Genomic DNA, 27,108 nt, shown 5'->3' with positions numbered 1-27,108 from the left:
ACTGCATTCACTTGCAATTGCTGTGGCAAGATTTTCACACTCAAGGATTGGCCTACTAAGTCATTCTCGGCGCTGCGAAACCTACAGCTCACCTCGTAAGGCGCAAAATAATCATCTCGAGACACACAGGCCTATTGGTGTTGGTATTTTCTTCACTGAACTGCACTGACCAGCATGGTGATGTACAGTATAGTGAAAGAAATCCCAAATACTGATATGGTGGGGGAGCCTTCATTTTATAGTGGATTTACAAGGACCTGAGAATTATTGATTTGCTATTTTCAATTGAATAAGAATTATTGAATACATATGGAATCCTCCCTCAGTGGCATGGTTAGCACATTAGACTTTCAGAGGATGCCAGTTCTCTTCCATCTTCTGACGCTAGAATTGAAACAATGGGCATCCCCAAAACTCTGTCCACCAAACAGTAGAAATGGATAGACCAAAGTTCGTCAGTTGTGTTGTGGGGTACAGTGTGGGTATGCAGACCTATTCCCATAGTCTGGTCAGCGTTGAAAGTTGACCAACTACCCTCTAAAGGGGCTCACTAATAGAGCTCCCTCTAGTGGAAGCTCTTTTGCCAGCTGTGGTATGAGCAAGCAATTGCAGAGCTGCACCTTTAACTTTAACCACAAATAAAACACTTCCATAAAGACAAATCAGGGGACATATACAGTACAATTCTATCAAGTTCATGTTTACAAAAGGGAATCGCTAACTAGATAGTTTCATGTTATGAAAGGGTTTATATTTAGTACATGTTTAAGGTTGAATTGTAAATTATTTAAAATTACATTTCATTGCGGTTTAAAGCTTTCGTGACTGCAGGGATTCATATTCTTGGTTCTTTCAGTAAAGTCACGTAGAAGGGAAATAATAAAATAATAAAATAAAACTTAATTAAATAAAATTCTCACGACGTTTCTGCATTTAACAACGAGGTACTCGGCAGGCAGTTCTTTTTATTATTATATGCAAAGATGAATATGCCACATGATAATTTCAGACACCATGTGGTTCGGGCTGGTGTAATTGACACATTCAACAGGCAGTTGAAGTAACATAATGCCCTATAAAATGTAAGCATGATGTATAAAATTAGATGTATTATTCACTTAAAGTTACATGGTGTGGAACATTACATTTGCAGCTATATAGATTTCAGTTGAAGTCAGATAATATAATTTGTTGTAATTATACGTGATTGTACTGATTGTACCGATTGCACTGGTTTGAAAATGTGTAATAATGCGATATATGAAAACGTTAAAATATTACTGTGTGAAACATTACTTAGCATGCGACATGGGAAGAAGAGCATCGTACAATACTGTAAGATGGGAGAACTTAATATACAGGCAGTCCTTGACTAATGAACACCCGAACATCTGCAGTTACGAACCAGGTTCCATGAGATATACAAGAGATCATCGATTATAATCCAGCATCTTCGGGGGGGAGGGGGCAACGCACTTTCAAAAACGCCGGATAAATCATTTTTAAAAAATAGCTTATTTTTGCATTCTTGAATAACATGCTTTTATTTTTCGATTTAAAGCTTTCGTGACTGCAGGGATTCATCTTCTTGGTTCTTTCGGTAAAGTCACGTAGAAGGGAAGTAATAAAATAATAAAAATAAAACATAATAAAACAATTCTCACGACGTTTCGGCCACAACGCAAGCAGCCGTCCTCAGGTGAAAACCAGGTCCGTCGAGGCGACAGAGTCTGAATGAAACAGCACACGGGCTTAGAGCATATATATAAGCTGGGCGCATTGACAAAGGAATTTGCATATCAACAGGAATTTAGCATATTTATGGGAAATGCAGGAATGTAATTAGTACTGCATATGCATGTGCATTATGCAGGATTAACAGCATCAAAGGGAGCTGCAGTTACTGCTGCTGCAGCAGTTGCTGCTGCTGCTGCAGTTTCTGCTGCTGCTGCAGTTGCTGCCGCTGCTGCACTTGCTGCCGCTGCACTTGCTGCTGCTGCACTTGCTGCTGCTGCTGCACTTGCTGCTGCTGCTGCAGTTGCTGCCTTATCCATTTTAATATAACACTATGTATTATTCTATCCACCCTAATGTGTATCATACTGCTATGTGTTTACTGTACAATTACGACACCATACATTACTCTGCACACTGCACCATGCAGCTTTTAGACCGGTGCTCCGGCAAACACCGAATTACACGCACTTTTCGCCGGATCGCACTCTATATTTTCTGTTTTTATTACAAGTGATTAGTCATAAAAAATGTATATACGTGCAGTATTTTCATTAAGTTGTATGTAGTGTATAATCTACTGTATATAATATTTGACATTGAAATCAAGAATAGGTACTTTTTTTGTCACGACATGGTGACCGATCGCTGGACTGGTACAGCCTTTAGAGCAGTTTTGCCGGTTTCGCTGGATAATCGATAATCGACTTGAAACGCGAACTCGCACTTGCAGTGGAGCGATCCTCCACTAGATGTAATGATTCGGCCTCACGCTGTCAATGAGTATTTGTGTGTGTGCGCGCATATGCGCCCGCCTGCTCATATTAGTGTGTTTGTGGGGAGCGGTCATGCAATGGTTAACGCTCTGTGCTGTAAAACTGCTCATGACCAACACCAGTGGTGGTTATCTGAATGGATTCTGGGACCTCCTCTAGGTCAACTCAACGTCATTTGAGTACCTGGTGCGGTGATTAAACATTGCCACTGAGAAGTCAAAGGTGGCCGGATGTGGTGCTAGCCACCCATCATCTCCTCATGTGCCCTGCCGGCCTTCATAGGTGCTGCACACTAACAGCACTTGCCCCAACAGCCTGTGAAGGCTACGCGGGGGATTGCTGTCGGTTGGTGTGTGTGTGTGCCTTTGTGGGGAGCGGTAGTGTAGTGGTTAAATTGTCTGTGTCTGTATAAATGGGTTTGTGGAATTGATGTGGTTGAGGAATTGGTTCAGAGATGGTCGGCCATGTGGCCAGATGAACCAATTCCTCAACCACATCAATTCCATACACCCAGCCATCTAATTAACCATGGAGGTGGTAAAGAATGGCAAGCTACCAGTTTTGGATGTTTTAATCGAAAGGAGACCAGATGGCTCAATGGGACACTGTCTACAGGAAAACCACCCATATGGATGCATATTTAAAACCTGACGCCCACCACCATCCATCCCAGAAGAATTCCCTCATCAAAACTCGACACCATAGAGATCGATGTATATCCGACCATCATCACCTAGCCAGTGAACTGGAACACGTACACCAAGCTCTCAAGATGAATGGATATTCAGACTAAATCCGTAAAGCTATCACCCCAACCGTTGGGAAAGATCCATCTGAGGACCCAATCAAAACCATAATCTTGCCATACATAGCAGAGGTCACCAGAATATCTCCAAAATCATGAGAAAACACAAGATCCTGGTTCGATTTAACGCAGTACATAAAATTTGTGATCTGTAAAGGATGTGATCCCTGACATGCAATACCCCGGCGTCTACAAACTAAGCTGTGTCTGCGGCAGTAGTTACATTGGGGAAACTAAGAGACATGTCTCGGACCGTGTTCGTGAACACAAGGCAGATACGAAACACGGTAGGACCAATACCTCGGCCGTGGCTGATCATTGTTTTAATGCGGTGGGCTCACACGAAATTGATTTCTCTAAGACGAAGGTACTTTGCAAATCCACTGGCTATCAATAAAGATTCGTTCATAAAGCCATCCATATATACAGACACAATTTCAATCGAGAAGATGGGTATAAACTGAGCAATCATTGGAAGGACGTTATCAACCAGTTTGTCATAACTGGCTGTGATGTTCCAATCCTACCACCTTCCGATGATAGTTATTTTCGGCTCTCTGATTTTACATTAAGAGGTTAAATTTCTCGCACTAACACAGGCACCTTGCTCGCCAAGCTCGAGGTTGCTGCTCTGCGATCTGCCATTAACATGCTAATCTCTCACATGAACATAGCTACCTCAGGGTGCTGGCCGTGGAGGCCACTGAACGATCTTACATTAACATGCACATTTTTTACTTGGCAGCCCTTTTATTGGTGGAAAACCCACCACCGTCGCGGTCGCTGCCCACCACTTACATTAACATTGGCTGCTGACATTTGGGCTACGCCAATTTCAAACCTTTATAAACAGTTTGCCTTTAGAAGCTAACGCTTGTGTGTTGTGATCGAAACGTCGTAGTTTTTTGTTATTTTCTTTTAACCTATCTACGTGACTTTACCGAAAGACCCAAAGAATATGAATTCCTGCAGTCACGAAAGTTTTAAGTCAAGATTTAGTACGTACATTATTGTGTTCGACTTACAAACTGTTCGTCTTATGAAAACGGGTCTTAGGAACGGAACCTGTAAGTCGAGGGCTGCCTGTAAATGCATTTTCTTGAGTGGTTTATTATTAAGCAACTGACAAAAATCGGGACTTAATGTCTTAGGAAGACTCGTAGAGTTTCCAGGTGGGGCCTTGGGTTGTGTTGTGGTGAGCCAATTAAACTGAATGGGGAGTGTAGAGGTAACAACATGGGAAGCCCTGAAGTGACTTTGGTTTTGAAGTCTGCAAGAGTGGTAGGCCGAGCAGATAAAATTACCAGTGGTTTAAATGCGTTGATGTACAGGAGACCCTTGGAAAATCTTGGGGATTACGTTCTTGGCAAGTGCCGTGAAAGCCAACACCACGATATTCAATACTTAAGCTGAACGTAAACAATCGCGCTAACCAAAAATAGACACATCACATTTTAAATAAGTACAGTACTGTATGCCAAATAAACTAGAACCTAAATAATTGAAATGCATATGTAAACACCTGATACAAAAACATTAATTTTATTATGTTTTATTTTTATTATTTTATTACTTCCCTTCTACGTGACTTTACCGAAGGAACCAAGAAGACAAAAACATTCCTAGACAATAAATAGTAGAAATACTTAATAATTACTGCACTGACTGATGATGATCAAAGTCAGTGTGGGTTTGTCCACGAGTGGGGAGCGATGAGTGCCACTTTTAGTGCGCTGCGCTATGCACCCGGCGACTCGAGTTTGATTCTCACTCATTCCCAGCAACAGTAAGACGATTATCTGAATCGGTCGAGGGCCTCTCCTCGGGGCCGTCCATAAATGACGTCACGCACCTAGGGGGGGGTCAGACATTTGGGACGATGTGTGACGATGGGGGGGGGGGGGTGAGAAATGTGACGTCACATCAAAATCCGCAACTTTAAATAAATATAGACAACACGTTCTAATTAATTAAATCGACTTTTTAATAAATGTTTTTTTCCTACAACATCAGAATGCAGCGCCACATTAAATACGCACTACAATGATAATAGTTTAAAGCGATTTGAAGCATGTTTTATTTGGGGGGGGGGGGGCAGAGCTTTGTGACGTCATATTTGAGGGGGGTCTGACTTTTTGTGACGCCGTGTAACGAAGGGGGGGGGTCAAAACTCGTCCAAAATCGCGTGACGTCATTTATGGACGGCCCCCTAGGTGACAGCCTCAAATCATCAGTACCTGGTGCGATGTGTAAACATCACCACTGGGGAGACAAAGGCGACCGGGCGTGGTGCTGGCCACCCATCTCCCTCGTGTTTCGTGCCGGCCTTCATAGGTGCTCGCTAACAGCGCTTGCCCAAACAGCCTGTTAATAGGAAATACAGGGGGGTTTTTGAGTTTGTCTGCGAGATGGTTGCACGCAAAATGTTGAGATGCCACTGACTGCCCCGCTACACGGTATCAGCCAATTATACGGTGCATCCAGGTACATTATACCTGCGAAAGGCAAAAGCTGACCCCTCTGTGATAGCTAATTTGGTGTACAAAGAGGTTGCCCGGACGATAAACCTGTGATATTCAAGGGGCTCATGTCCCCTAATGCTAAACTGCTTCATGCCCGGTCGCCTGAGAGAATGCCCCTCATCCGGTAACTTGCTTATCCACCAATATCACTTCCCACATGAACGTGGACAAAATTATGACATAGATTGAGACTGAATGAGTAGATGCCTATTTTAAGAGTAGATGCCGCTTCTGGTGAGACCTGAAGTGGCGCTGTAATGTTTCGTTTGTGGATGTTCACTGATATGATCAATGGCTTTGCTCATTGTGAATATTCTGTTAGAATGGTTATTCGCTCAATGGCTTGACAATGACAGGACAAATATAACGTATCACGAGAAATTTCACCAATGCTGTTCACTCCAGACTTCACACTAAACATGACAATATTGGCCCCACACTCAATTCCCTAGAAACATAAAAAAAACACATACACCCCACAGATACACAAAGACAGATGCAATATTTTATATGAGTAGGCTCATGAGAAAACTAAATTTTAATCTATATAATACAGATACATGTTGCTGCATAACGTTGGAAGATAAGGTATAGCAATCCTACTATAAATATTAAATTAAAATTGTATTTTAAATTCCACTTGATACTGTGTATATTTTTTAAACATACCTTTTTGACGAAACATTCGTTTATTCCTATAGTGCATAGATATAATTATCCAATGGCTGGTTTATTCGCGAGATAGGTATAATGCTCATGCATTCAATGTTAGGGATGGAGCAACGTGTTATGGGATTGCTGGGCTCTTGGCTGCTGTAAATCACCACGTCACTGCGATAGAAACGCGGTGGAGGGGGTGGCTGGGAGTGTTCGGCTTCAGTTCTTCTCTCAATATGGATTCCCCCATTATTCACTGTGATGCCATGGACACCACTTAAGCACTTGCGCGCTGAACAGCAATTGCGTGGTGACCTTTGGTTTGCAGCCATTTCTCAATGTATGAATTCGTGCATGAATACTGTGTGTGTATGTGGCGTTCTTTGTGTCTTTATACTTAGTGTGTGTGGCCATTTATACCTTAAATATTAGTTTTCTGTATTCCACAATGAAACAAGTGAGATCACTGTGACCACAGTGAAGGTAATGCCAAAACAAACTTTCTGAAAAACATGTTAAGTGAGCCTCTCATGTGATATTTTATCAGAGCTTTCGTGTCCGCCAAGGCAGTGGTGGTTTTGCAACAGTTTGGCATGTGGCAGACCCACGAGGTGCAATCACAATCCCGTCTGTGCGCTCAGCAGAGGTAATACTCTGTAGCGGTTCAAAAGAAGCTTATTTTTGCTCCACATTTCAGTAAATACGACTGATTGATAGAAATACCAATTTGCCAAAACGTTCTAATAGTTTATCCAAAGGAAAATACTGATATATTTATTTAGTTGGGTATTTATAAATATATACAGTAAAACCGTGGCTCGTCAGACTACGCATATACTGAGACCAATTCCGGATAAATAATAAACTAGTTATGCGTATCCTCCCATGCCGCTGAGAGATAGTGGGTGCGTGTGCAGTGGTTGTCAAGCATTATGGGGGGGTATTTATAATGCCCAGTGTGTTATCTTCTAGCTCTTTTGTCCATCTTTTTTTCAGCAAGATTTGTGTTTCTTGCTTTCAATGTTTTTATTACTTCTCAGTGGGTGATAGGCAAACAGGACAGCGCAGTGCATAACACTCCTGTCTCTAGGGAGCAGTGAATGTGTTAAAATGCAATTGTATTCATCTTTCTTATGTTTTAATGTGTTAGACATGGCTTACAGAGTTGTTTGTTTTGTTATTACATAAATTGACACCCAATTGCAGTGAGCCAGCCAGCCAGGTTTTTACTTCTCATCCCTTTGTTCACAAATGATCTTTTAACCAGCAGTGAGTTATCTACAAACCAATATCCCTACCTCAACATTTGTTTTTAAATGCGGTAATATAACTAGAAACATTTATTTTTAAATGGAATAGACAGCTTGAAACTGTTTAAAAGTAAAAATAAAAGGGAAATTATTTCTATTGGAATCCATGCCATAGAATCAATAAAATGTAATTAATTAAAATAAACAATACCTCGAGTGGTATCGGACTGAGGTGCAACAGCTTCTCAATGACCGATTCTATGAATCCCACCCCTAGCAATCATAAGCCCCCATATGTCATGATAACTTGCATTTTACCCATCCAATACATGAATTCATGAATTGTCAATATATTGTTATTGTTAATGATTCATGCGATTTCAATGTTAATTATTCATTTGTTAAGGGATGGAATTCATACAAATGTATTTCCACCAAGGAGATGGAGCAATAAAATGAGTGAATGTGCAGATCTTAGTGGGCTTTTCCCATCACAAGATTTTGGGAGACGGCGATGGAGGCCTTCATTCAGTCGTGGTTTGATCTTGGCCGATGTTGATGATGGTTAAACACTCATTTAATTGCTCTATCTCAGTCGATATGGGTTGACAATGATGTAATAGACTCAGTCGATATGGGTTGACAATGATGTAATAGACTATGCCTGACTTATTGTGGCCAGTGTAGTGAGAAAAATAGTGATGATGTTGGTGAGGATAGTAGTGATGATGGTAAGGATAGGAGTCACGTTTGACACACATTTATCCTACTACTTGTAGGCACACTAGCACATGTAATTTTTTTGCAAATGACAATTTCCATTTTAACCAAGGGTACTAAATATAATTGGACATTATTCTTTGGTTCTTTCGGTAAAGTCACGTATAAAGATAAAATAATAAATTCAATAATAAGAATAATTCCTGCAGTCACGAAAGCTCCAAAATTAAGATATAATTGGACAGTTACATATTGAGCCACACTGCCTCCCAGTGGATGCCTACCGTATCTCATCCTACCCATCAATAACCTAATACAAAACAGCCAAGAATCTTCCTGGATCCATACAATAATATTGATGATTGCATGGTAGGCGTCTCTATTTTTTTACACGCTTTTATTTAACTTACTCTGTTGTCGTATCCAAAAATCTTGTAACTCAATTTCAATGGTATTTCCAATGTCGTATCGACTGCAAACTTGGTATAGGTACGTCATACTGATTACAAGACTATATTCTATCATTAAAAATAAAAAAATATATTTTTAAACATTTTATTACACGCTTTTATTTAACTCACTCTGTCGGTTGTATCCTCAAATCTTGTAACTCAATTTCAACCGTCTTCCCAATATCGTATCGACTGCAAACTTGGTATAGGTATGTCATACTGATGACAATACAATATTCTATCATAAATATATATATATTCTTAAACAATCATTTTTACGGGTCTAATTGTGCACGCTCAACTCACGTTGGCTGTAAATCACCACGGTCCCTTACGTTATGGCAAGCTTCGTGGAGCCACGCCAGAGGTCGCAAACGGGGTTTGATTCCTTACCCGTACCCTACCCGATATCCGGCAAGCCGTACCTGGCTGGATATCGGGTAGGGTACGGGTACCCGATTGCGACTTCTGGGATGAAGCCATGTTGCAGGTGCGGGTGGGTTGATTCTAGGAACTTGAATTGTGAGAAGAGACAAGACGTTGGGAAATGAGTGACAAACGGTAACTCACCAGTGACTCACGGTCTACCTGTACCCGGCCGCACTAGGGTCGCAAACGGGTACCCGTGCCCGGCCGGGTATTGAGTAGGGTTCGGGTATCGGGTACCCGGTTGCGACCTCTGCCACGCCGAGGGGCGATGGGGGAAGGGAGCACAATGGGGGGGGGGCAGCTCGGAGTTGGCCGGGGGGGGGGGACGCTCCCTGATGCTGTGGCAAGCAGCGGGCCCTCTTGCTGGAGTCGTGGACTTCTGCCATTACTCGTACGGTACATTTCATTAAAGCGTGTTTTTTTTTTAAAGTATTTTTAAATATTTTTTGATAGTGTTGTATTTTTTTCTGTTTTGTGTGTAATTTGTATACTTTTGTTCACCTTTGTATGGTTATTAATTAGATATCCTAAAAATTGTCCAAACCCATTTTGTATTGGTGTAAGGCAGGTTGGCTGTAAATGTTGTTGTGAAACACTTTTATACCCCGTGATTGGATTATGTTGAAATTAACTTTTGATATTTAAAATGATTCGTATAAACTTATCTTGCCTCCTGTGCAATATATTGATTTTTATACGTCAAGTAAGAACACATAATTTTTCAAAATGGCACACATGACTAGCCTCTATACATTAACATCTATTTTTAACTTTTTTTATTAACTAAAATGTATGCCAGAGCGCAACCCTAAATCGATGAAACGCAAAGCATAGGTTATAAGGAACTGATGTGATCTGTTTAAAATGATATTGTTTAAACAAAGTAGACTGCATATTTTATTTAAAAAATTGATAACATAACAAGTGATGGTTGAGACCAGTGGTTCTTAACCCTTACTGCAGCCTTGCACCCCTTTGGTTTTCAATCGTAAAACAATGCATGTTAATACATTCATAGGTTTGATGAAACAAAGTGGTTCTATTTACGTGCTTAATTTGTGTTTTGATGATTTACCTTCTAAAAAAATCTGCCATGTCTCACACCCCCAGAGAGGGCATCTGGCACCCCCAGAGGGTGTGTGCACTCTGGGTTAAGAACCCCTGGTTTAGACTATTGTTTGTAGTTTCGTGGGTTTCATTGTGGATTTGTATGGTTTATTATAATTGACCTGTTTGGGCACCGTTGTGCATGTGTGCAAGCCCTCGCATCACGTGTGACCCACTGTCCAATCAACTCCGTGAAGGTATTCGGGGACTTTATTCCGTTAGTATTGTGCATCATGAAAAAGAGGTCAATAAATGTATCTTATTATCAGGACACATTTTTTTAGTGTTAAACAATTTAGGTGTGATATCTCTGGAATTCATTCCTGCTCTGCACATTCACAGCATTCAATCTACACCGACATGGAAGAGACACTTGTAGGTCCACCTCTTTCGTCTGGCTTTTGAGTGACAGGCGTCAGTGCAATATTGTGTATGTTATGAAATGCATTATTATTATTATTATCCAATTTATTCTTGGAATGTTTCCAGTTCCTTCATTTTATTCCCACACTCACAAATGGTACTGACCAAACATTTCAATCAGTACCCATCAAAAATTGTCTTGAGATTCACAGATGCTTTTCTGTATAAATAAACCACATTGTTGTAATCAGCATCAACAGCAGTGGTAGAAGTAGCAACAGCCAATGGCGGAGCCAGGATTTTCAGGTAGTGGGGGAAACCCCTCCAGCAATGAAAAATGATAGTTGTTAGTAAGTAAGGACTTGTCCCTTGCTTTTTATTCGAGGTGTCTGCGGCGATGGCGCAGCCATCGATCGAGGGTCGAATTCGAACCGCGTTGTGTGATCGGCATCGCGCTCGCTGGAGGTGTTGATGCCTTCAGGGAATTCGTGTACTGTATACGCAACTGCGCACAATTCTGTGAATCACTTATAACTGCTTTGCCGTTACTTATTGCCAATTATTGACTCAGACTATTGTCCTATCATCTAATAGAGTCCCTGGCACGTAATAATATGCTACACAGTGGCAGAGGGGGTCGCAAAATGCCGATTTATTACTAATAAACCCCAATGATCCGATCGAAATTAGGATTTCGATCGGATCATTGGGGGGGTACGTGCCCCCCCCCCCACAGTGGCAACAGCATGATGATGCACATCATCATTATTTGCGTAATTATAATAAATGTCATCATTAGCTTAACCATGAGAAATCATAATACAATTAATTAGTAACTCATAGCATCCATTTCCATATGACTTTTCGATTTGTGATATTTCTTGCCAATAAATGTGAACTTCACAATCCATTATTTCTTCTGAGTGACTGGTATTCTAAAAAAAATAAGGATGAAAGAACATTTACCCGTTTCTGTAGATCACTTTTAACCTGCAGATATCAGGAAATGTGGATGAGAACTGTTTGGCTGAAATGCAACTAACCAAATAAATTGGAGCCTACAGCAAGCCAACGAATGGCACTCGTGACAGGACAGCAGAACTTTGCAGGCTCATCTCCCAGTGGTAGTTTAATGTTTTGTTCTATATTTAGCCATATTAAGCTTGCAAAAAATGTAACACACCTTCAGAAATATTATTAGTGATGGTATTAATGTGAGGCTGTGGAGCCTGGTGGCTCACATCTTTGGTAGGGGAGTGACAGCGGTTGAGAAGCTGGGAGCGATCTCGGTTCTACAACTGACATGAGATGGCCATTATTGCGCTGTGAACCCGGCTACCTGAGTTTGATTCCCAATCACAGTTAACTTTAGTGGAAAGGGATATCTGAAATTATCCTGCTCCTACCCCTTCATGAACGCACACAGTCCAGCACAGTGAAATACTGTATAGTTAAACAACCCCCATGAGCAATACAGCATGAGTAAGCCTCTATCCAGCCGGGTATTGATGAATGCCTGTAAATTATTATTTGTTATCATATACACCGATTTATAAGTACTATATTGGCCATATACAATAAGTTTGTTATCTAATTGACGATATCTGTCATTGGGACAAAACTTTAAAACATTACAAAATGTGTACTGAGGACAGCAATTGAAGGCCGACCTAAATCACAGATTATGAAGTAAATAGGTGAACGACATCAGGGTGGAGTTCTTATGGAAGCAGAACTTGATTGTGAAACGTAAAAGTGTCCATGTATCGAAAACATATACACGTTTTTAATCAGTGCTTAGTACCTGCAAGAGCATATGGTTCAGAAACGTGGTCATTAATAAAATGAAATACGTAGAATAATAACTGTAAACTGTGCAAAGAAGCATGGAGAAGTGGTGCTTGGCATGACATTGAGACATAGAAAGGACACGTGGCTTAGATAACATATGCGGGTTGATGACATCATTCAGATGGTTAAATATTAGGTTTGAGTTGGACACAACGCTATAAACGATGATTGCTGATTGTCTATGATAATAATGGAGTGGCAGTCAAGGAATGGAGGAACACATCTGTGAGGACCGCAACCGAGATGATGGAGCAAATGACTGTTCAGGTGTTTGGTGGATTAGTAGATTGCAGGGTCATGGGAGGTGGTAGTGGCTTGTAGGCCTTTCTCCTATAGTGGCCGCGTATGTGTGTCTTTTTGAGTATATCACGTTGTAACAGACGAGTGCTGTGTAGTTTTAATGTTCGCACATGCCATTACTTTGATTTAACTGCACTTAATTATCCATTCTATGACTGTCACTGGACACCGCAATGACATGGCAGGCTTGTTTTTGAAGCACCGTTGAATTTTTTTAAAGTGTGGAAAACTTCTTCGAAAAGTCACGTAGAAGGGAAGTAATAAAATAATAAAAATAAAACATAATAAAATTATTCTCACGACGTTTCGGCCACAACGCAAGCAGCCGTCCTCAGGTGAAAACCAGGTCCGTCGAGGCGACAGAGTCTTCAGACTCTGTCGCCTCGACGTCGTGAGAATAATTTTATTATGTTTTATTTTTATTATTTTATTACTTCCCTTCTACGTGACTTTACCGAAAGAACCAAGAAGATGAATCCCTGCAGTCACGAAAGCTTTAAATCAAAATTTTACTTCTTCGAAGCATTGCTTTCGCGTATGTGCACACAAGTGAACACTCAAGATTTGCTTCACAGCAGCCTGCCACACTGAAAACAAATCATTCCCATCGACGGAGTACTCCGTGCGACTCAAAAAGTCTGCGAAAACGCAAGAATTATGGGAGTTGCCATGAACCGTGGAGGCACCGTCACTGTTAGGATCTGTGGATATTTGGAGTGCGGATATTTCATGTATCACTATTTATTGGAAGATAAATATCAATGTTCACTCATTTTCTAAACCAATATTTAGGTTGGGCACCATCCCAATGCGTCATACAGAGAAGTTGTATTTTGTTAAATGTGTACTAAGAACATTTCCAAGAGGTTAGTTTCATTTGCTTCTTTGAACTTAAAACATTATATTGAAAACTCTGCACTCGTATATATGCAAATATATAGGCAATGTGATTGATTGTATTTCTGAGTTCATGCTATTTAATATGGAGTGAATGCACAAAAGGTAGGTTGTAGGTTGCAACTCGTGAGGTCATGAAATGAAGTAACTTTAGCTGCAGCCGTCAAAATTACATCTTGGCCAAGGTCCAATTCTGGAAGAGCCAGGATCACTACAGTGACGCTCTGTTATGCACTATTTTTTGCACATATCAGAATGTCATGTAAATAGGTGGATTGCTGATACCCACACATTTAAGTAATACAATTCATAAAAAAGTGATTATGGTCAGTGCCATAATTACGAACGGGATCCATTCCTGAGACCCGTTCGTAAGTAGGAACAAAATAACGTACTGTATTTAAATGCCGATACGGACAGTGTTATCAAATGTGTTTCAACAAAAAATGGAAGCATTGTTAAGGGGCCGTCCATAAATGACGTCACGCACCTTGGCACCTTGGGGGGGGGGGGGGGTCAGCCCATTTGTAAAGTCACGTAGGTATAAAACAAAATAAATTAAATCACGACGTTTTACCGAAAGAACCAAAGAGTATGGATCCTTGCAGTCACGAAAACTTCAATACTTGAGCCTTACCTGTGCAACGGATGTCAACTAAAAAAACAAATTGATTTAAATTCACATTTAAAAACCATACACAAAAAAGCATTCATTCTCGATCTGAGGCTTTCGTGATTGCAGGGATTCATATTCTTGGTTCATCAGGTAAAGTCACGTAGAAGGGAAATAAAATAATAATAAATAAATAAAATAAATAATATTACAAAATAAATAATATCATTGTTTTGTTTTTATTATTTTTCCCTTCTACGTGACTTTACCGAATGAACCAAAAATAATCAGATTATTTAAAATAGCTTATTTTTGCACATTCTTGTATAACATGTAAGTATTGTGTATGTTTTGGAGATTGTAAAATTAGTTTCCTCTGAAATTGGCATAAATACGAATATACAATAAATATCCTGTAGAAAGTTACTGTATCTACTGTGCTTAACACGCCAATGTCAAAGACTCTGCATGGGGTGATGATAGGGGGTGTAGAGTTGGAGGTTATTAATCAGAATCTGAATCCAACCGTGATGTCGCTAACGCAATCGAACACATTGCTTTTAAGGAGGTTCCTAATGGACGTACGCTCTTGTTTTAACCATTTGTTTGACGATCCCCAGACTGAATCGGCCTTTAGACCGGTGCTCTAGCGAATGCCAAATTAAATTTCGATTTAAAGAACCAAGAATATGAATGCCAAATTGCATCAATTTTCGCCAGATCGCACTGTATATTTAGTTTGTATTAGTTATTGGTCATAAAATGTATATACGTGCAGTATTTTCATTTTTAAGTTGTATGATGTGCTGTATATAATATTTGACACAGAAATGAAGCGTAGCTACTTTTTACTGGTAGGAATCCCCTGGTTACACCAGCCCACAGGGGATTATTGTGTCCGTCCGTCATGCAGGGAGGGGCTGGGTGGGGAGGGGCTGGTCACCCCGTGGTGCCCTTATAAAACTTAACGTTTAACCTACTCACGCCGGCTTGTGCCCGCCCTCACAGTCGGCCATATTTGCGGAATACACCACGCCGCCGTTGACCCTGGCCATTGACCGAGCAACCCAACGTTCCAACCAGCTACCTCTGCGGGAATATGTTATTGTCATGCGCATGGCAGGCTTGTTTGATCGCCCGATTGGTTTTCGAGTCTTTGGAGTGGTTTTCCGGCGGTTTTGCTGGATAAGCATGGGTCCACCGGATCATATTGGAAGTCGGATAATCGAATATATTGTATTGTAATTACCAATGATCGTCGTGTGTGTCTTTGTCCACGAGTTGGGAACAGTAGTGCAACGTTTAGCACACTGCGCTCTGAACCCGGTGACCCGAGTTTTGATTCTCGCTCATGCCCAACACAAGTGACGATTATTCTAATCGGTCCTGGGTCTCCCCTAGGTCGACTTGGCCTCAAATGAGCACCTGGTGCGATGTGTAAACATTACCACAGAGGAGATAACAGTGGCCAGGCGTGGTGCTGACCACCCACCCCCTCGTATGCCGTGCCGGCCTCATAAAAATTTGGCTTTTTAATAAATGTATTCTACAACATTAGTGCAGCGCCACATTAAATACGCACTACAATGACAATAGTTTAAAGCGATTTGAAGCATGTTTTATTTTTTGGGGGGTGGGACAGAGCTTTGTGACATCATATTTGAGGGGGGTCTCACTTTTTGTGACGCCGTGTGACAAAGGGGGGGGGGGGAGGAGGGGTCAAAAATCGTCCAAAATCGCGTGATGTCATTTATGGACGGCCCCTTACACGGCAAAGGTTGAGATGCCACTGATTGCTCTTCGTCCCTCGCCCACCCTGCACCACACGATGGTAATCAACTAATTATGGAGTACATCCGGGTAAAGTAAACCCGTGAAAGGCCAACACTTACCCCTGCGATAGCTAAATTAATATACAAAGAGGTCTGCAATAGGTTAAACCACGAATGATAAACTAGGCATATTCACGGGTCTCCCACCCTGCAATAAATACTGTAGAGTAAAATTTAACGTAAAATAAAGTGACATGAAAAGAAAAGAATCGGTTTTATTACACGCTTTTATTTAGCTCACTCTGTTGTTGTTGTCGTGTCCTCAAATCTTGTAACTCAATTTTAACCCACTTCCCAATGTGCTATCGACTGCAAACTTGGTATACTTATGTCATACTGATGACAATACAATATTCTATCAAACATTCTTTTTTATATGTTATGTTTCGGCTTGGGTCTAATTGTCCACGCTCAACTGACGTTGGCTGTATATGACCACGGTCCCTTACAAGGTGGCAAGCCTCGGGGCCACTTTCTGGAGTCGTGGAGTTCTTCCTTTACTACCACGGTACATTTCATTAAAGCGTGTTTTAAAAAAAAAATTAATATTACTTATTTTAACTTACCTTGAGTGCTGATGCTGGCTTTGTCACGTGGGGGGAGGGGCGTGCATGCCCACATGCACATAACGACAACGATCCCCCATGTAGCCATAACAGACTTGGGGTGAGTGCACTCCGTGAGTACCTAATGAAGGCTGCCTTTGACTCCCGATTGCGATATTTACACGCTTCAACAGGTAGTCATTTTTGGTGGAGTCCACCTAGGGGAGGCCCAAGATCCATCCAGTTAATTGTCACTGGTGTTGGTCATGAGCCAGAATCGAACTCGGGTCGCCGGTTTCGTAGCATAGAGCACCAACCATTGCACTACCGCTCCAACTGCCCATTTGCATCCTTCACAATCCACCTCCACCAAGGCCGATATTAACACCACTGGTACCAGTCATCGGTAAGTCCACTCAGCTCCATATCCTCTTATACCACGTAAATTAATGTCCTCTGTAGCCCATGCCATGCCCATTTATCCCCCTTTATCCAGCGAAGATACAGCTGTTTGGGTATGTGTTGGCTGGGGCATGCGGGCTACATGACCCAGCCAACGCAGCCTTGCCTGCCACCGATGGAACTGTGTACAGATCTTTTAAAGATGTATGATCTCCTCACACAGTATAGCCTCATTAAACCCAAGATGGATCGTCGCAGGCCAGCCTGAATGTTTCCAACTGGTGCAGATGTTCCATTAGGGGGGCCACGTATTCCAAGTGTAATGTAGCTGTCAGAGACGCCGTCTCGCCTTCTGTATATTTATTACTAGCTTTACTACCCGGCTTCGCCCGGGACTTGGATTCTTGTCTTGGATTAATACACGGCCTACGCAGAGGGGGGGGGGGGTGACGTCAGCAGGCACACTGCGTGACGCTGCCGCATGCGGGTGACATGACAGATGTGACGTCACCTGCTCACTTGCCTTGCACAATATATCCATTATTGCACCCCCCCCCCCAAAAAAAATAGACAAAAGTCTATTTTTATACTTTTTGCATTATGTACTGTCTGGAAGCTACCCACATGCCACATTTCAAGTTTGTTGCATGTCAGGAAGTATGCTAAACATTTCGAACAGACACATTCACAAATTTCCCTTTTATATATATAGAAGAATAAAGTTCAATGACAACTCAACACGTAGCCGCGAGTGACTCCGTACACTTGGGTATTGACACGACTCTATTCTGAGAGAGCACAGCTTCCAGTCTCGAGACAACTTCAGACGATGGAGAGACGACTCAATCCCAGGCGCCGACGACGGCAGTTCCCCACACCAAGCAGCCCTAAGCCTCCGCTCGCGCTGCTATTTATGCTCCTCCGCTCCAGCCACACCCTAAGCCTCAATCCTCCTCCCCGCACCTGGCCCTGCCGCTCATGTCCTTCTCACACTTCCCTGCCATTGGCTCCCTTCTCATTAATAGCTCGTCCATTAGTAACCATTGGCCCGGTAGCTCGTCCATTAGTAACCATGATCCCGGGGAGCCACACTGTCCCGCTATCGTTACGCACTGTCATTACACAAGCATAGAGAAAGGAGGCCATAACTCTGGCTGAGAAGATCCTAAGATTTTTGTGGAGTGACAGATCAGGTAGCTTCCACACAGCATTACGCAGCCAATGAAAAGATAATGTTGCTCGACTGATTCATTGAGACCTCTGCTGTCAAACTTGAGTGAAGAAAATGGCTACAAAATAAATATATCATGGAAGCTAGTTCGTAAGTACGGGTGTTTGTAAGTTGGGAATTCGTAAGTCGGGGACTGGCATGTGTAGTAAGTTCAACTGAGTCGCAGACATTTACTTGGATGCAACACATTTATTTAGCTCCAACACATGGGGTAACTTCCGCTTAACAGAATAACAACCTATGGTGGTGACCACCAGGCTAACTACACTAATTACAACGTAACAAGCTACTACAGACCGGGACCACAGCTCGGGTCCTAGGTCCACGTGTTGTAGACTCGTTGAGCGGAGAACCTAGACTTAGACGAAGGTTTCTTCAGGATGAACAACGCCGGTCCCTCTGGGGACCCGGCTTATATTCTCTGCGGCATGGCTAGCTCCACCCTTGGCAACGACCACCTTCCAAAATCCTCGGGAAGGATCTGGATGCTAACCACGTGACCATCCCTAGCTCTCACTCGGGCCCTTTGTACACTTAACTGGTCACGTGTCCTCTCGGGTCAACCAGAGTGCCATGGCCTTTAGTATCCTCATTCCTACGGCCGGCACTCCCACACCTTGTCCTGTAGGGCTGGCACTGCACGCCAAGCGTGGTGCCATCCAGCGCTATCAATCAGCGCTCACCGGGCCTCTCTAGGGCCGGTACTACACCCACACCATTGTGGTGTCCGCGATGTTGTTACATCGCACGCCGTGCTTCTCTCGGGCCGGCACTGTACAGTGACATCCCTCGATGTCACTACACATGTAATTAATTTGATAATTTAGCGAGCTCAATGAGAAGTTTAGCTTAATATGTAATATTACTTTGTTGTGCTTACTCTTTGGTTCTTTCGGTAAAGTCACGTTTCGATCGCAACACAAGCAACCGTCTTGAGGTGAAAAAGAGGGGGAATCTGCTGAGGCAGGTTGTTTATAACGGTTTAGAGATGGGCGGGGCAGCTAATGTTAACATGGGGCAGTCACGAAATCTCCAAGTAAAGATTATTTGCTGTGCTTGGTGAAGTTTTTTACTGAAGGATCTTTTATTTTCACATCTCACAATTCTGTATTTATACTTAATTCCAGTCTAACCCCATTAATTTCTTCTCCACATAACTTCCCTACTTACTGTTGCCCCCTGTAAAATAATAATAATATGTCTATCAAAGTTTAATTGAATCTGATCATTTATTAGATCGACTGGATGTGAATCTTGATATCCAAAATATATATATTTTTGAAGGTGAGGACCTTTGGAAGTGTCAACATCTGCACTTGGCTACACCACGCTCTCGCGTACAATGACAACCTGAATACGTGCACAGCAGCGACAATTTATATATGACTGAATAGTGTTTTGTAATGTGGTTATGTCAAGGTTTTTACACAATTATAATCTTTTCTAAATATCTTTTACACGTCAGCCATCCTCACTCCTCCTTACTCAAAGTTATCTTTGTATCAAGTAACGTGGTGGAGATTCTCATTGGCTTTCCTTGTGGGCTACTATAAAATAATAACAATTGTTTTATCAATATGGCTTCGAGTTCATAATACATGTTCATGTACAGCCCTTTTCTTCAATCCACTTCTGGATGAGGGGCTTCCCATCCCTTATGGGTGTTTAACCATTGTTCACCATGCTCGTTGGTGTAGGTTGGTCAAGGTGGGGAACCTAGACACTGGAGCATATAAGTAGAGTGCAACAAAGTAGATTGCTGCACTGCTACCACCATAAAGCAGGCAGCTGTTTGGCTGTATGACAATCTGGCATGCATGGTGGTCACCCATTAATGCGCTGTTCACGATCAACCCCTATTTAGCTCAGATCTGACGATATTGGGCAGATTCCCAGTGATTTGTTTATAGGTCATTAGGCAATATACACTTCTGCAATAATATATTAAATATTAAAATGCTCCTCATTTGCACATACAAAATAACAAATGTATTCAATTGGAACCTCCTTTGCCAGTAGCAAAATATGATAATTGTTTTTTTACCCTTTTATCTGGCAACAAAACTGAGACCTTTTTTTACAAGGAGTCATGTTTGCATTGACCACAATACCTGCGGTCGGAATGCAAACAAAAACACAACTCTGATAATGTTTACACTGTCCTTGACAGCTTTTCGCCAAAAGGCGTCATCTATTGTCAAATTCTAAGTATAATTTAACAAGAACATAATTTTGTTTATATTGCACCTTTTGGGATCAAGACCTCATAAGAATCACATTAAATGTAGAAATGCTATTGTCAAAACAAAACTAAAATATTTTTCACAAGTGCTTGACAGTATCTTGTACATATTTGATACTATGATACAAACATTAACGCTTTGTTTGATACGTCACCCTGCATGCATTAAAGCTGCCTGCTGTTTTTTTTTTGCAAACACAGATGTGCATAGCCCAATTCCCCACGGAAAACTGGATAGAAGTGGTGTTGCAGTCAATTAGCGAACCACAGCTGCGGCATGCCATTAACCTAATGGAATTGCCTTGTCCCTCAGCTTGTGGTCAACAAAGCTGCTTGGAGGCCACCATCTTGCCCATGTCTGTTCACCCTCGAAACATATTTGATCGTCTGAAATTTGTGTTGAAATTATTCAGTGTTTAATTTTCTGAAAGAAATACCTTTTAGTATTGCTAAAGCTTTTATGTTCATATATCAACTTAATTTGTATCTGCTATACAGATTAAAATCAGGTTGATTACATGAAATTATAAAATATGAATAAATTTACAAAGTTATATGGATGTTATTCAGCAGGTGAGCAGAATAGTTTAGATAAACGCGATTTGTTCCATATTAGCTTTTGGAAGCACGACTCCTTTATAAAGAAACGCTTAAGAGCATTGCACCACACTATGGACCTTAAGAGCCCTCAATGGATTTCCAAGAAGCAGATTATGCAATTGAAGAAATGAAATAGGGCAGCTGGTTGGCGTCTGAAAATCCGTGGGATTTTATATATTTTTCAAATAGCAGATCGTAAAATGTATGGTAGCCTGACAGTTGAAAGAAGGTAATCCCCATGCTCATAGAAATGCATATGCTTAAGCTGCATCGAGCAAAGGTAGTTGCCACATGACTGGAAAAGGGAAATTGTTATCCTATTCTTTGGTTCTTTGGGTAAAGTCACGTAGATAGAAAATTAATGTGATCTATTAATTTTCTATCTATGTGACTTTAACGAAAGAACCAAAGAGTATGAATTCCTGCAGTCACGAAAGCTTCAAATCAAGATTGTTTTCCTATTACACAAAAAGGTGCACACATTCCAGTGTAGATTAGAAGTGTCCCACATTTTTGCATATCGAGAGCCAGATTTACGAACATGTAGCGAGTCATGGGCCATAGACACATGATACATAAATAATGGTCGAATGAAGCCGGAGTTGCATTCAGAAGAAACATTAAGAGACAGGAGATGTGATATTAAGGTAAACTATAATAGAGACTGTATAATCAGAAGATAAATATAGATTAAAATATATTCAGAAGCCAAATTATCAGTAAAGTCATTCAAAATAAATATTTAAGATTCACAGGAGGTGTATTTAAAAGCGATTACATAAGGGATGGGTAAGAGATGTATTTAAAAGGACATAAAGCTGTGTTTCAAAGAGAGCTGTAAAAATTATGGGAGTTGTATTCGGAACAGACGTAAGAGAGGGCTATACCAAATAGGGCTATACCAAATAAATGAAACTTGAGTCAAAAGATATTTTCAGACAGGACTAGAAATATCCAGAAGAGAAATATTTATGTTAATTAGGTTTCAACATTTATCAAAGAATTAACCTAAATGTAATTTTATATGAGAGTCCATAGAAATAACAGCAATATGATGTAACTATAGTATATGTGAATGATTTATTCATAGACACACAGCCCTTGTACACTGCCAACAGCATATTAAGTAATCCCTACTTGACGTACTTTCGCTAAGATGTTCTCGATTTATTGATACCCAATCCCGTTTCATGTACTGTGTATCTCGCCATAACAGGTGCCAGATGGCGCTCAAGCATTAGGGTCCCTGACTGGCTATAATCTTTCATATGTACTCTAATAATATGTTCTTCCACACAGTGTATTTATGGCTACTTTTTCTACAAGTGTATACTATTTTATATCATTCACAACTAATAGTACATATCGTATAATAGACAAGGTAATATATCAATAATGTACACTTTTCACACCGATTGTTGTACTGTATAGATGTTCAGTGGGTTACTGAGCATCCTCTGTTTAGGTACTGTACCATGTTACGATCTACCAAAAATGCTTTGATTTAAGTACTTTGGTTTACGTTCTGGTATTCAGGAATGCATCCTGGGCAGGAACCAGGGTGTGCCTGTAACATGTGTGCATTTACATTAGAGCCATTGACAATACAAACTTTAATGTGTCTCATATTTAGACACCATGTTGGGAGTGTGAAAGTATTGCAAGTGTAGTGAGTCCAACTGAGTCGCAGACGTTGTCTTGGAAGCAACACTATTTATTACATCAACTCAACACAACATAACGTAACCTACACTCGGGTGTTGAACGCCCATCTAACCACGCTATGGCAGAACTAGACACGGTCCCGTTATCCTGGTCCGGACCACGAACTGAGTCCGGACCGCGTGGCTAAATGCTTCCTCAACCCGACGTGGGTCTTCACTCACCAACAGTCAAGAAAACCCCAAGCCCCACATGGGGCCCCGTTATATCGGCCCAGGCTGGGGCTGGCTCCGCCTCTCGCCCCGCCCACCTCAATCTCTCTGGCCCCTTCCCGAAGGCTCCCGAGAGCTCTTCTATACCACGTGACCACTCAGCGGCCCCTATCTACCGGTGGCCCCCCTCCAATATCATCCGGTCACGTGTCGGCAGGTCAACCAGCGTATCATGCCCCAACTTAACCCTGGCTGGCTGACTCTCTCGCTCCCTCACCGAAAACCCGCACCGCACACTGTACGTGGTGCTTCTGCGCTAACCAGCGCTTACCTAAGCCCCACTAGGGCCGGTACTACGCCCATTAACCGGGCTGCACATAATGACAACATAATATCCGCCGTGGCCTCGCAAGCCCGGCACCACACAGTGACATTCACAGTCACTACACATTAAAACCTCGCACAGAAAGTGCAATTGGGTTTTGGGAGAATAAAGATACATCTTGACTTAAAGCTTTCGTGACTGCCGGAATTCATACTCTTTGGGTCTTTCGGTAAAGTCACGTAGATATACAGTAGTGGGATGAGGCAATGCTTCTGTGTTGCTGACTGACATAGGTAGTACAAGGTAGCTGTGGTAGACACATTCTGAAACGTAAAGTTGTCATAGATAGTGAACCATGTACCTTCCTCTGTGCTACCATGCATATTTTTAAAGACCAGAGAGTGCCTGAAAAGGTCTCCCAGGTCACACCTGCTGTGCTCTCACAGCCATTAGACCACCAGTAAATATAACTTCCCACTTTCATAAAATATCTGTGTTAAGTGCTGCATCACTTGCCTTCCTTGGGGTTGTTAAATAACTACATTTTAATATGAGGTTTCATGTGATGCCAATTAAAGTTGGACTTAAATTACTTCAGGCAAGTAAAATAAAATGTTCGTAAAATATAGTAAGAAGTATATTCAGAAGGTACAGGAGCTTATGGAGAATCACAATTTTAACATTTTGTTCTGCTTATAAATTAGATTGGTATTGCATCCCGTTTCCTGGGCTTATGCCGCAGAGGCCTAGATCTATGAGAAATTAGCCTGAAAGACATGGCGGAAATCCTTGATTCTTCTAATCTAAGTATTTCAGTAATCTAATAAATGTGTAGGTCCTCTTATCTAGCTGTGAGGTTCTTGGGAGGAAAGTCATTGATTTCTGAATGTATTAAGATATTATTTGGCTTCAGAACAGGCTTGCCTCGGTGATAACTGTTGTTTTTGTGCATGATTTGACCTTTACTGTATGTCAAGCTGATATAATCGCCGAAGTATTTTATGCATAATCAATGTTAACGACCACCAATATCATTACAGGTAAATTCGTGTACAATATAGGAACCCACTGATGAAAGCTGATTGGCTGTGTAGGTCAGCTCAGAGCTGAAACATGTTAGGATGAAACAATTTAAGTTTGAGCCTGGAAATTTATACTTCTGTTGTGCCTAGAAAACTGTTCAACATCCAGCTGTGGTCACGCCTAAATTATTTTTTTAAAGAAATGCATGAGATAACTGTTCTTATTATAATTCAAATAGGTCTTGAAGTTGAAATTATTAATGTTGATTTATTTTTTAGACAAGTTGAAATGTGTACACTATGAACCAGGTAACAGAGTTTTATTCCCAGCCACAGCTAACATCAGTTGCAATTGATATCTGAAGCAGGACTGGGCACCCCTTTTACCTAACCCATACTGGCAAGCATGGTAAAGTATGGTCAAACAACTCCCACGACTGACATGACATCAGGAGACTTTCAGCCAACAGTGAATTTGCAAAGGGCTATATATTATTAAATAAGTTTACTCTTTTTGTACGTGTGTTTTTTGGGGAAATGTTACTGCTGGAGAAAAAAAAAACATCTTAACTATGATCGCAGCTATCAAATAAGATGTCATTCAGCATGGTAAGTGCATTATGGTGTAGCATATGTCTAAAATATTCAGAGAATTGTTAAACTTGTTTTTTTCCATTTCTGTGCAGGTGAACCAAGATTTGTGTCCTCTTCTCTCTCCACATTGGTAATTCAAGGAGACAGTGTGGTGCTAGACTGTGGAGCAGAGGTGACAGGTCTTTGGAATGAGGTGCGGTGGTTCAAGGAAGGCCGATCTATTACTGAGGATTCTCAGGTAATGGTGCTATCTAGTGGAGACCTACTGCTACAGAATGCCAGCAAGGCAGATGGGGGAAAGTATTTCTGCCAGCTTAGTGTTTGGAGGTCGCACGTTTACCAACCAAGGGACAAACCTCTCCATCTTGCCAGGTTAGTCAATTAGTATTCACACTATATGTGTATGCACTGTAAAATATATGCAAATGTACATTGAATATTATTATGTAAAGCAATGCATTTTATTTATACACACTGTAACAATTCTATTATTTAGATAAAGGAATAGTGGACATGAATGCTTATGATAACAAAATGCACTTTGAAAGTAAAAACGTGAACACGTTTAAAATCTAAAATTAATTAGCTGGGGTTTTTCACAGTCCTGTTAATGTGGGTTTTATTTTATTTTCATATATCGCAACCTCATTCACTCCTCCTTGGTCGGCTATGCTCACCTCGTAATTTATCTGGGATGGTTCTGCCCTTTAAACCTCATTTTAATCACACCAGGTATAGGCTTCTCACGGATAACACCTGGTAAAGCATCTCATTACATCTGTGGCCCACACTGGTGAAGTCACAAGCCATTGGAATGTATTAAAACGATCATATCCATTGTCTGCTGATTGAGAAAAGTTCATATGTTAGCTACTCCCATATTCCCCAGTGATTTAAGGGCAACATGTTGTAAATTGCTTTCGCTTACTATAGGTCATTCAAATGTTGAGGCTGCCCTCTGCGCTGCGTGAAGGCCATTATCTGACATTTTATTCAAGCATGTTTTTTTTTCCAAAGCAGAGTGAATTGTGAAGTGGTAAAATGTTTGCAGGTCTGTTTGGATTAATCCATGAGTTCTCGCACACGTTTCATGGATGTTAAGAGTTGCATGGCTAACTCCATTTGTGAGACACCATGATGGAAATAAAAGTTTTTAAAGCGTGGCAGGTAACTTTAAAGCTCAGCTGTTGTGTACATGCATGCACACACCAGCTGTGTTTCAAAAAGATGCTTGCCACGCTTCAGACACCTGTCTCATTATCTATCTCTGTCTGTATCTGAAGGTGTCCCTTTATCTCCCCATCTCCGTAGATTACAGATTATATGGGGAGATACAGAGAGACACTCGGAGATACAAAGATAGAGATACAAGGAGATAAAGATACAGGGAGATGGAGACACAGATGGAGATAGACACAGGAAAGTCACATTGATGTAGTTACCCTGTAAGCATATGTGCTTATTTAACTATGGGTCTGATTAGGGCAGATGCAATGTAAATTTGTTAAGACGGTTACTCTACATGACAGCACATTACACGTTCTAAATCTATTTACATATCTGTGTATGTGCCGAGTGATGCTACTGTATAGTTATGCAAACATTATATCATGTGTATGTCCCCATATGTTTAATTATTGACTTAATACAGCAGTCAGTTTGAATATAAATATATGACCTTTTAAATAAGCATGCTGGTGAATACTAAATGCATAGCATAAAATAATTCCACTGTATTCAATTGTAAGTGTGCATATGGCTATATACATGTGTAGTGACATCGCTGGATGTCACCATGCTGTGGGTGTAGTACCGGCCCTAGAGGGGGGCGGTGTGCGCTGATTGATAGCGCTGGATGGCACCAGGCTGTAAGTGCAGTGCCGACCCTACAGGACAGGGTGTGTGGGTGGCGACCGAAGGATAAGGTTGTGTGAGGCCATGGGACTCTGGTTGCCCCGGGAGGAA

General features: G+C 41.3%; 1 protein-coding gene across 1 annotated transcript in view; it reads left to right on the top strand.

Moving 5' to 3' along the window:
• Nucleotides 1-27,108, top strand: part of LOC133358962 (neogenin-like) — a 244,621-nt gene that overhangs the window by 57,654 nt on the left and 159,859 nt on the right. The window contains 2 exon segments of the mRNA XM_061577335.1: nt 25,236-25,456; nt 25,458-25,515. Of these exon segments, the coding sequence (XP_061433319.1) occupies nt 25,236-25,456; nt 25,458-25,515 (279 nt within the window).

Source organism: Lethenteron reissneri, chromosome 64 (genome assembly GCF_015708825.2).
Source record: "Lethenteron reissneri isolate LAM-NWPU_2019-01 chromosome 64, ASM1570882v1, whole genome shotgun sequence".
NCBI classification, from domain to species: domain Eukaryota; kingdom Metazoa; phylum Chordata; class Hyperoartia; order Petromyzontiformes; family Petromyzontidae; genus Lethenteron; species Lethenteron reissneri.
The sequence above is the reverse complement of the archived record's forward strand: the minus strand, read 5'-3'. Positions and strand labels throughout refer to the sequence as shown.